The sequence below is a fragment of the Gavia stellata genome, chromosome 4 (genome assembly GCF_030936135.1).
Source record: "Gavia stellata isolate bGavSte3 chromosome 4, bGavSte3.hap2, whole genome shotgun sequence".
Classification (NCBI taxonomy): domain Eukaryota; kingdom Metazoa; phylum Chordata; class Aves; order Gaviiformes; family Gaviidae; genus Gavia; species Gavia stellata.
The window spans coordinates 52,129,131-52,142,105 of NC_082597.1; the positions used below are offsets into that span (position 1 = coordinate 52,129,131).

At 36.5% G+C, this 12,975-nt stretch overlaps 1 protein-coding gene across 2 annotated transcripts in view; it reads right to left on the reverse strand.

Annotated features, from left to right (window-relative positions):
* The window catches only part of CDK17 (cyclin dependent kinase 17), a 92,581-nt gene that overhangs the window by 40,779 nt on the left and 38,827 nt on the right, over window positions 1-12,975 (reverse strand). Inside the window, exon 3 of one of the 2 annotated variants that reach the window (XM_059817267.1) lies at window positions 9,601-9,639. The exons of the other annotated variant lie outside the window; for it this stretch is intronic. Coding sequence (XP_059673250.1) covers window positions 9,601-9,639 — 39 coding nt within the window. The remainder of the gene's footprint in view (window positions 1-9,600; window positions 9,640-12,975) is intronic. 2 annotated transcript variants of the gene reach the window in all.

Below are 12,975 nucleotides of genomic sequence, written 5' to 3' on the forward strand. Positions count from 1 at the left end.
GACAGGAAATCACCACTCTGGTAAGATTCTCTTTCATACTAACAGTAGACCATAATACTACTGCCATTTCTCTATTAACCAATTAATACAAAACATGGCATTAAATATTACCCAAATTTCATTTTATTAAATTCTGTCACTCTGCTGCTGTATCAGTAAATGACCTGAATATACAGTCTAAAAATGTGAATAAAACCAGAACGTAGCTTTTAATATCAGTATAATTTTTCTTCTGAATTAATGATTTGTCTTATTGCACAGTGATTCATCTTTACTATAATTTAAACAGTCCAGCTGTTAGATCAACTCGCATGATGAGGAAATTCAACTGCAAGCCTTTGAAAATACTCTCCCTGTCAAAACTCTTGAGAGTCACTAGTAGCAAGGCCTTGCTACTGGAAGTCCTTAGAAGGAAACGTACCTGTCTATACCCACCAGAGCTGTCATGCCATAATTAAAGTTATTAACTGAAAGGATATCAGAATAATTAAGTATTCAATGAGTTATTTTGGCTTTCTATTGGATTGTGTCTCAAACAGCTCACTGGACTTAGACTCAAAACCAGGACTGCAAGATATTATTTTTTTTTTAGATATTATTATTGGTAAACACTTTTTAGAAAGATGAAACATCAGAAATTTTAAAATCTTATATACAAATGCGCACAGAAGTTGGGTGTTTGTGTTCTCTCAGCAAGCCTGACTCTGCACACTTGAACTATCACTCAAGGATTGCCATGGTACTAGAAGCAGTCTAACTCTAAAAACAAAGAGGACTTTTTACCCCAATAAGAAGCAGAATAGATGTCAGCTTGTATTGATTGTCAAAAAACTGGACTTATCAGAACCACTGATGAAGTCATTCATACAAGAAGTTAAAGAAGAAATAATCTCACTACAGAAAAAGTACCCAGAGGTGAGAGTAACCTGGCAGCTATATACAAGCACAGTCCCCGTACTACGAAAAAGACCAGAACATGTGCCCAATGAACACTTTAGATTCAAGTAATTTTATTTTTCCATCATTTGAGTCTTATTACCATTACAGATGTGTTGTTTGGTATTATTGAGAAGACAGAAAAGGCAGCAGCCATGCACTGAGCAACCACAGCGCGAGTGCTGCTGGATGGAGAGCGGCACCTCCCAAGGCATTTTTGGAGCCACTGCTCCCAGGGTGTAACGCAGCCAGGATATGCTTAGAGCTTCACTCACACCTACTGGGACAGGGAGCAATCTGGAATGCTATTTCATCACCCCGACTTATATTCTCACATGCAGGGACCCCAAAACCTTGCTTTCCTTTCCAAAATAAGATAACAAGAATAATATAGTTAGGAGAACTTAATTTTACGGAAAGCAGAATTTCAATGGTGAAGGAAAATAACAGCAACAAATACCGAATAACCTAAGGAAAACAGGATCCTGAAGGGAACCCCCCCCACTCCACATGTACAAAAATCTTTTGGATACATTATTATATTGGTCTGAAGCAAAGAAACAGAAGTACACAGACAGAACTACCCAAGGACAGGCCAGTGATTTTAAAAAATAATTATGCAAAGAATTTTTACATATAAACATGAATAATACAATAAGACACACACACACAAAAAATCACTTTAACTCAGCTGCTGTAGGAAAAATATAAAAGCCAAAAAAAAAAAAAATGGTTCAAGGCAGAAAACAGAATGTGAAAGGACACGCTAGCATGGTTACAAACCTGCCTACATCTTTCAATTAGCATCCTTCATAATCAGAGTTTCAAAATGGGTGAACATGAGGAAAAATACACCATACATCCATGTATACGTTCATGAAGTACTATCAGTGTCTTCATGTTCAAAACTCTGCACATCTCTGTCCCAAATCCTTATTTCTCTTTCTAATACACTGCGTCATCCCTTTTAATTGAAGAGTGGTATCAGCTTCCTTGTTGTGTGCCTTCAACAGCAGATTCATCCTAGGGCAGCAGGCAGCAAATTCCTCATCAATTTTTGAACAGTATCTATTTCCGCTTCCACCTGATAGGAAACATAGGTTCACATACAACACAACTACTGCTTTTACTTTTTATATATTAAAATTTGCTTTCCACTTTTCAACTTTCTTACTAATCTTTGGTTTGAATTTGATCTAGTTTCTAGACTAAAAACCTCACACTGAGTTTACACACAGTGCTGAACAAATGAATGGTAACACTGAAAATCCAAATACCTGATGAGTACATAGTTTGTTCTATTGAAACAGTCATCACCGGTTATAACTATGATGCCTGGTGGGATTTAGTGGCTAGTTTGCATAATTTTGAAGTTACTACTTCATTTGTATTCCTTATATACGCAATAAATAACATATATTAAGCACATAATTCTACTTCATTTTAATTGTTTCTAAAACTATTTTTTATGAAAAAAGAGAGCCAAATCAAAGAGAGATTTTTTCTGGGAAACAGAACTCTCCTCCCTTTGACCAATCCCTGCTACACCAAGCAAAGCAAAAGCCCCTCATTTTTTTTGTTTTGTTTTAAAGCCCTAATAACAAACCTAGGAAGAAAGTTCTCAGATTTTTTTTGTTGTTGTTAGTATGGAAATGTACTGCTAAAAATCACTCAAATATTTCTTAGCTCTGCCACTAGTGTCAATAGCCTTACGCTTTGGAGGGTAACAAACCCTGAGCAAAGTGCTGAGACAGACTGATGGTTGCTAACTGAAAATGTATCTCCCATGACAAGATTATTGTCTCACACACAAAAAAACAAATTCTGCATCAAAGTAAACATTACTTTTCTCATCCTAATGAGCAACTGAAGATGCCAGGATATATCTCAACAAAGAGCACCAAAGGCAGCACAGTAAAGGGGCAGGGCCATATGCTGGAAGCAAAACTCTACTTCTGAGCGTGACAGCACATCGCCTCAGCCATCCTGGCCACCCATACCGACCTCTATACATTCGCAGTCACTGAGGATTCCAGTATCATTAACCACACTGGAGTGTATGCACACATGTGGACTACAGCTGCATTCACAGAGCACAGAGTTGATAATCTCCCTGTATGTTATCGCTTTTGTGTACTCATGCTAAAATTAATCTATCTCCATGAACTGTGTAGTGTGTACAAAAGGCCAGAGTTTATGAATACACTGAATGACTTAAGTAGAGACTGAGCTTTTTGTTCATTACTAACATGACAGTGTGATGAACAGAGATGATTATTTAAAAAATTTGTTTTCCTCATGGCACTGGTAGATTTGCACATATTTTACAGTTTAAAACAAAATTCCTAAAATATCTTAACATAAAAAGCTCAATTTTAAGGATAAACACAGATAAAATTAATAAACAAACAGCAAATGTATATAAAAATGAAAGACAAATTGTTAATATAATAAGATCTAATTATACAGAAATAACTTTTGCCATCATAGGCAACTATTGCCTTCCTGCACTGTCGTAAGTACTGTTCTAAATTATGGAGCCCATTATAAAATTTAGCAACAATAATTTAGGTCATGTAGTAGGACAGGTGTAACTACCGACAGACAATGAAATGAAGGTTACAAAAATGCTCGTATTACTTGTATACTTGTGACTAAGAGAACTATTAATAGTACTTGATTACAAGTGTTTTTTAAAATCATAGTATACATTAATTTTCAAAAAGGAACGATCATATGGCATTCTCTTTTTACCATGGTATAACATACAGACTTATGGTCTGGAAAAGTATTTTTGTATATACAGATAAGTTTGCATTGTTGTATGCAAGAAACTTTTAAAGAAACGTTCACATGAATTCTGCATTGCGTGCTGCCTCCTTCCTGCAACCGTGACAATAACAGCTACGAGCTGGAACAAATATTGAAAATGATCAAGCAAACTCTTGCTGGAAATGAATTTACAAGACTGTTTATTTTTATTTTTGTACATTTGGGATATACAAGATCTAAAGAAAGTGCTTTTGAAAAAAGTATTTAACTCCCTCTGTCTGAAGATTCCTAAATACTTCTTCCAAAGTTACAATTTCATTTCATTCACTTAAAAGAATTCATTTTTTGCAGGATTATTATTATGTTGAATCATTACATTTAAAAGGTAACACTGCAGTTTTTAAGGTGTGAATTTAGTGCAACTGCCTGGTCTTCAATAAGATGAGTCAAAACTGTTAAATGCCTTTACTACATACATCTATAAACTGCTTCTTACAATTATCTCTGTGATTATAGGTTTGGTCTTTAAAAAAAAATGTTTCCTTATATAAAACTCACTAACATTCCTTTTGTTAGTGTCACTGTACTTGGTAAATATATCTCAGTAACCACTCAAAGGCTTAGCTGACATGATAGAGGTGTTTCTGGTAGCACTGTAGGTATTCTCATGGTGCTATTGGCTTAATATTCAGCCGCAGCCAAAATGAATGATAGAAATTAAGAGAGGAGTAGAATTATTGACTATCATGCACAGTTCTGGTCTTACTCTCTCAAACAGATTAAAACTGCAGAAGGTACGATAGAACCCACAGACTTGTAGGAGGGTTGAAGAGGACACCTAGGAATCAGCTGCATCCACCAGCTCCTCCAGCACAAGAGTGAGGGTCACTGAAAATCCAGCTGGGGCAGTTTGCATATGGCGCATGGAAACAGTTCTTCACACTGTGCAGTCTGTGGAAACTCCTCACCACAATATTTTACGACAATCAGAAGCTTACAAGACTCATGGGGAGACTGAACAAGAAGTCTGCTCAGGGTTACTAACTGCACGGAGACTTGCCTAGTTCAGGATGTCTCCGAACTACAAACCAGTAGAGTACTCTGGGGAAATGCTGTTATATTTTGGGCTCTAATCTTAGATTTGTCATCCTCAGAGAATGGAGAACAGCAAGGCAGATCTCTAGCCGTCCTTACAGCACAAGACTTCCACAGCACCTGGCAGTTTGCTTGTGTTGGCTCCTGCTGGCACAACCATTCCAGCGAGGGCCTTATTAATTATTTATCTCTAGCTCTCTTTCCTCACTCTGCTCTATAACCTGTAATTCGAAACTGACAGCATTTGTAAATACGGAAAGTGAGCTGAGAGGGAGACTTCTCAGTGGTTGTTTTTTAATTGTATGTGGTCAGTTGTTATATTATTTTCTTATTTTGGCTACAAACCACTTCATCTTTCACTCATCTTTCAAGGAATGTCAGCTCAATTCTTAATTTTCTTATGAAACCTACTAATCCATCATGGAAATCTAGTCTTTAAATGCAAAAAAATTAACGGAAACATTCTGAATGAAAATATTTAGAAATATTATACTGGTGTACAGGATGAACACATGGTTTTCTTTTCAATGCCCCTGAACACTTCTTGAAATATGAATGTGTCCTGCTTTTTAAAAATTTTTTTATATATATATACACACACACAAACACACACACATATATGCACACATGCTTTTTTTTAATGCCACATACATGTAATCTTGCTAAGTGTACATCTTCAGCAAGGTTTAAAATTGGGCAACACATGGTGACTGCACTGTTGTATTACTCTATTTTCAGGTCTGGCAAATGCTGAGCTGCTGGTTTATTTCATTTGGATCACTTTCTTGCATTTCTTGCATCCTATCATTCAAACTTCTCTTATTACTGGCATAATGCAAAATAATCACAACAGCACCATTCAAAGAAAATACTGTTTAAAATACAATCAGCCCGGCTTACTAATGTTGTAAGATTTGCTAGACCATGTAGCTGAGCCGTTTTAGAATACGCACATATATTTTAAGAAAATACAGTACCCAATAAGGTACCACTGCTTCGCTACGTTTGAAATAATGCCAACACCAATGCTAACAAACATACAAGAACAGAAAATAACTCAAATGAGCCACTGAAATCTTTCAATTGTGAAGTGACAGAAATTTATGCTTGTACATAAGTGGAACTGATCTTTTTATTTCATAATTATGAGAACTACTACAGTCAAGTAGAACCATAGCGTATATAAATATAACCAAGAAAAGAGGCCTGAGGAATTAGTTAAAACCAACTATTTTACGAGGTTATAAGGATGTCTCTCCTCTTTTTCCTTTAACTGCAATTTAAATTAACCACAAACCCTGACCTGAAATTACTCCAAAGTTAAGCAATTTTTCAATAAATCCCCAATGTTTCTTTTCCGTGTCCATCTATCTTAACAAAGAGCCACAATACCACTTTCTTTCCTGTGGTGGATTTACTTAACTGGATTTACTTAATCTGAGTTCCAGAGAGCCTGCAGAATTGCCTGGCCTTTCTATGTAAGGCTTCAGCAACAGACATACTGTCACACATCATTCAGCTGGTGGATTAAAGAAAGAAAGTGTTTTCATTAGGAATGTAAATGCATTTTAAAACACATTTTATGAATATCTAATACCACATATTCAACTACCTCTTTTTCTTTTTTTATGTCCCATGAGTATCTCTATTATGTGACAAAAAGGCTAAGCTGGCTTTCAGATTTCACTGCCTAAATTTTGGAATATTTGCTTCAGCTGGCTTTAATAAATAATCAAATTCACCTGTCATACATGGTGACATTTTCCCTTAAATCAAGCATCTCTGATAGAGCTGAGTAAGTCTGCGAGAAAATGTATTATTCAGTAACCACTATCCATTCTGGACATGGAAACCATACAAATACATAAATATGTATTTTAATTATATACAAATAAAGTACACAAGAGAAGTGTTATTTTCTAATCAAAATAAGACAGATATCGGAGACCTGGCATTTATGATCTCTGATTTGGGTATATAATGGGGATTGAACCCAGGCATGCTCCATATTCTAAGTAAAGATGAACTTTTGTGCAACAGCAAGCCTGCCACAATTCACTGCTGCTATCAAAACGGTGTCTCAAAGTCCTCCCCCAGCAAAAATAAGTGTAATTTTGATTTAGGTTTTTGAACTAGATCATCACAGGGCATGCAGACTGAAGCAGAACTTCACTCACCCCTTTTAGCTGCAGCTTGACTTTGGACCAGCTCAACTGTAACAAAAATCTCACTAAACACCCTGAGAATCAGCTACTGGTTTTTATAGGACAGGACTCTACATGGTTTCTTTTCCACCCACCTTGACCTCACCCTTGCTCCAGAAAACTTCCAAGGTTGATTGTTTGGTTTTTTTCTTTTCCATTTTGTTAGAGAATGGGGAAGTGTCAAAACTCTACATAAGTGAAACTAAATATTCATTCTCTAAACAGCTCTGCATTAATGAAGCTTGCAATCCATCACGACAACCTTTAAAAATTATTAATATCGACTGTCTCAAATGCTACTGACATATAGCTTAATCATATTTTGGCATCATCTACTACACATTCATTGAACTAATCTGAATGTATGCTCTATTCATGATTACTCAATTTTTACATGTCTACTGGCAATAAAGACTGATTTTTTTTCTTGGATTTGCAATACAAAATATTTTGAACAAACTGCTTTCCTGAAGAAGCTGTTGTCAAGAAGCTCTTTATTTCTTCAGACATCCTAGAATGTAAGCAGGTGAATTTCTGACATCTTAGAGCTGGTATGCTGCACTGTACCATATTCAATTACACTGCTGTAAGGCTGTCAGACCCAGTCAGTAAAATTAGTTCATTACAGGTGATGGCTCCCATAGAAGAAATATTTAAAGAACCCAAAGCAGCTGTAGGTTTGCTGTATCTGTACTCTCAGGAAGCTACATGAGGAGCACTGTATAAAATACTGGATATTTATACACTATTTTACGGGGTTGTTTCCTTGGACTCCATTATGTCACTCCCTTCAGTCACTCTAAAAATAGAGGAACCACTTAAAACTGTATTTATCCATTATATAAGATGAAACCTTCAAACTATTGACTATTACAATATTAAAAACTTAGCAGAACCTCAAGGGATTCCCCCCATTGCTCAAAATTAATCCTTCTGAGTACAGCCATCATGTCCAGAGCAGATGTTCTTCATTCGGAAGACAGAAGGCAAAAAATATTGGTAGCATGTTTGAAGAAATGTGCCAACAGAAACCTAAAGAAACTCAGTTTCTCCCAGAAATTAAGTACCTCATGATTCAAATGGCACTGTAATGTGCTGTAAACTTTTTTAATTTGGGACGGAAAGGACAGAAATTTTTTCAAGGAGTCTGTTTAAACTGCAAAACCAAGAGGTAATACACAAGGCAACAAATGAGATCAAGACATTTAAAAATACTACAAAAAGCCTTTCAAAGTTCAGTTCACATACAGTAAGTTTTTGCCTTCAGTCTAGGTACCAAGACAAAGAAGATCACAATCAAATGAAAAATATTCAAAGCCGAAAATCTGACCTTGAGATTTCTGTATTCTCAAGACAGTACTTTTGGTCATGAGAACCCATATTGGAACATAAGCATGGTAGCCCCGTACCTCCTATCCTATGTGCATGACACACCACCAGTTACTAATCTTCCTTTTTGAAAAGCGTAACTCCAGAAGGCATCGCACTACATCAAATCCTTCTGAAGACTGTTTCAGGTAGAATTTAAATCAACATGAGTCAGCATCACAGCCAAGATACAAGTATCCTTGGCCTCCACCCTTGCTTCCTCACATGCAACTACCCTGTCGCTCCCAACACAGACATCTGTGAGGCCCTCCTTTCAGAAACAATGGTGTTAGCTAGTTACATCTGTTTTACTTTTCTGTACTTAACAAGTCCACCCGAACGGCATTTGAGAACAAATCTCTACCTATCCATTAGTGAGCCCACGCTAGCAGAAGTTTGGTGTATTTACAGAGTCCACTTCTGCATCTAACCACCATGTTCTCCTGCCAAATCTGCGTTCTGCTTGTGAACGAAAACACTTATGAGTGGACATCCCCCACACCCCCCCCACCCCGCAAGACTATAGGTCTCTGCAGCATGCTTTCAGGCACCGAATTTTCATGCTCATTTCACTTTCTAAGCACTTCCACACATGAATACAGCCCCCAGGTTTTGTGGGAAGAAGCAAATTAAAACAGAAGGGAAGAAAGAACACCATGTTGTGCAGCGCATGTGGGATGCAGAAACCATACCGAACAGTAAAAACAAAAATTGATGTATGCCACAGCACAGAAGGGTAAATACAGACTATTACAAAAACATTGTCAGTAGGGTGTAAGGGACAGTACAAGGTTCAGTATTTGGCTGTGACAACTGCCAGTTATTTGCAGTAATATGTAGCTCTAGAATGAGCTCTAGCACTTCTGGGGATTTCCTTCCCCCCCGCGCCACCCTGGTATTTTTATATGGATACTTTCCTCCAGTATCAACAGAGAAATGTATTTATTTATTACCAGTAAGTATTTCTGTGCTCATATTTTCAATTCAAGAACATTGTCTTGAAAATATGTTGCAACACGCTGTTTTCCTTCCATACTCAAGGAATCACACATAGCAGATGGAATGGGAGTTTCTCAGCTGTACTGAAGATGAAATGAAATGAATACAACTACAAAGACATTTGGATGTTCTGAGACAGTATTGCAATGTGTCACTTTTTATACATTCATTCCTCTTATCAGAGTAGTAACTAGTCATTAAGGCCTTAAACCTAAAAAACACTTACGCACTTTACTGTGGCTGATCCTTCCATTATTACTCACACCTGTAAAATTACAAAAAAATTATGCAAGTGTTTGAGAGACTGGATCCTATGATCACATCACTGAACTAAAACAGACCAACAGAAACAAAATATTAGTCTAGAAATTCACGAAGCCGTTTCTATCAGAACCTCACTTACTTTGGTTTAGTATATATGTGTGTACATATCTATACATAAAAACTGGCAATATAGAATGGCTTTCCAAGTTACTTACATATTAATGCAAGAGCTGTGGATGTATTTTTTAATATATCTTGTAGTTATTCTTAAAGCATGCTTGGAGCTTGTGATAATGTATTTTATGATACTAGACAATACAGACGCATTTTTTGCTTTCATTAGAGAGCATATGAATATGTATTTAAAGTATTTGCATAAATTTTACAGTTAATTGGGCTTTAAATATGCATGATTTGGATGTTACTTCTAGCCAAATTTCATTAGTATGTCATTGGCAAGGAAAAGTTTCAGAAGCAAATTTAGTTGTCAACTGCTACAAATTACCATTTAGTATTTTTAATATTAATCTGAATACATATATTAAGGTAGAACCTAGAATTAAAAAAGCAAGCTGGCACATTGTTAGTGTGCTTGAATCAAGACAGAATGAAAAACAAACAACAAATCCAAGTAACTCATTTTATATGGTGGAACAGAGACCATGAAAAGCTTCTGTACTTAGATAAAAGAATAGCCCAAAATATACTTCAAACAGTCCACAGTTCATAAGGCTTCAGATGTATATTAGGCATTTCACTGGTCCCTCTATTTTTATGGTTTATGCATCCGATTTTGCGATGCTTCCTCACCCAGAAGCCAATTATGATGAACATAATTTGTAAGGCAGATTTAATTATATATAGGTTTCTGGTCACTAAATAATTTGATGGTGTTCCAAAAAAACCAAAAGCAAAACTGTTGGTTATTCTACATTCAGTACAATAGTTCTGTGCTACGGCATGGAACAATATGGGTTGATCCCTGCTAATCCCATTTTGCTGCTGATGGATGAGAGCTGCATGTTGAGATTGTACTGACATCAAGTGATGAAGGAGGCTGTGTATGAAATGATATTGCATACAAAAGTTTAGCTGATTCAGTGGTATCCATGCACTGTGAAGAAATTAAAAGTTACTTATCTATTTTTATGTCTGTGAACTGCAAATGGGACAATTTGTTCTGCCTTATGAGTACCATTCTTTAAAAGTAAACCTTCAAACAACCCACTCAGAGCTGAAGCTAATGACAAAGTGTGTGTCTGGATTGGAACAGCAGTTATTTGAAATCAGAGGCAATTGTTCTGGGATAGGAAATGTTTGCCAGGGGGCTGAACAAGACATGTTATTGCAAAAGGGTGACCATGAGGAAAGGTCCCTGGTACTACGTGCATGTGATCTACATCTGGAATCGCAGTGCTGAACTGGAACTTTATTATAAAGATTTTACAGGACATGTATGTGAAAATCAGATAGAGATGAGCGTGCATCCCAGGTCCTGTGGTTTGCTATGGATATAGCCTCTACAACCTCTAAGGTCCAGTAACACAGTTGTTTTCCAGGAAGGAAAAAAGCTAGCATATACAAAATTACATCCTTCAGTGAACACAGCCATCAGAATGGAATGACAGGAGACAAGACAGGTGATTCGCTAGGAAGAAAAGAATAAAACAAAACAAAATTGGACAACAACAATGGAAGAAAACTCTGCTGTAAAGGCCTTCAGTGTTCAGGGTCTATCCTTGCCTTCTGGCTTGACAAGAACAGTTGCAACACCCTTCAACTCTCATTTCTCAAGTTCATGATGTGATAACGGTTGAAAATAAACCACATACGAAGAATCACTTTCTGAAGACTGTTTGTATCCCTGACTTTGATTCTCTGTAGATCAAGATACTGGCTTGCCTTTGATTCACTAGACTGTGCTTTTTAAGTTCCTTTAAGAACAGATCCAAAGCCTGCGAACCAGGCACATTTGTGTTTTTCTGTTCTACAGGGTAAAAGGAGGTGTTTATTCTTCTTAAAAGCAAAACTAGGGAGACGGTTACTCCTGCCTTCTGAGATCTGCACCATCACAGTGAAAGATCCACTTTCAAGATCTTAATGCAGCTATCACTACATCCTCTCATGTGTCCGAGCCAGGTATTTACAGTTAGTACAGGCTTCTTAGCACTCTGATTTTACAAGATGCTGAGACAAACCTTTCTCACTTAAGCACTCCTCTGTAACTAATTTTTTAAAATAATGTCCACTGGAGGATTTTTTCCGGGCTATGTTCTCCACCAAACTTGTCTTTCACTGAAAGAGAGAACTCATTTCCTGAGTGGTTTTTTTCCCAGCAATTGTTGTTGCCCAAACCCTGATTCCTACAGTCTTTCTGAAAACTACTCCTTCCAAAATATCTTGGTCTGTGGGAAAGTTAGAGCTTCCTTTAGGAAAGCAGGACTAGCTGGTGTAGCAAGCATTTTTCCAACCCTACTTCCTAAGAAAAGGAACTTTGGAAAGGAAAAACAAAGGAAAATAAAAATCCACAAAGTAGTACCCTGTTGATCTCTGCAAGATCAAAGATAGGACAGATACTAATATCTGCATTCTAGAAGTATCAGAAAAAGAAAGCAAATATCTGTAAAACCTTTTAAAATTACATAAAATGATGAGTTAAAGATTATGCATAGCAACAGTACAGTTTATAGTTACTATCCTTCCTCTTTCAAAAGGTTCAACAACACTTGAATGTATCCAAAGATACTCTACTAAGGCATTAACAACATTTTGCAGTTGTAAGCAGAGCATGCATTGTATCACACAATATTAGCAAATAAGCTTCCTTTTGGCCAATGAAATAATGTGTAAAGCAAAATAAAAAGAAGCACTAAAAGTTAAGTAATGAATTTGTAATTGGAAACATTTTCTTGAACTGTATTTTTATCACTTTAAATATCTACTGAGAAGTTAAGTTTGTCAAAGTTTGATGATAAGCATGCAGAAAATATCTAAGTATTGGCATTTGAGGAAAATTCTCATATAAATATTATAAACTGTAAATAGATTCATACATGGTTTAAGATGGTATAAGCTCGTGCTTCTGTAAATGAGTTACTGTGTCCTCTGTCCCTTGAGCTGGCACCCAGAACATGATGCAATTTAAAATAAAATCTTTCTATTCTTCCTGGATCCAGTTTTCAACTGAATCAATTCAGCAACCCAGTTCACTACATTCACTGATGCTGGTGACCATTTTTGATGCTCATTTCCCAGCATGAAAATAATATTCTTAACACTTATTTGCATACTGAAATCAATCTGTCAGAAGTGTATACAGCTCTGAACAAAATACACA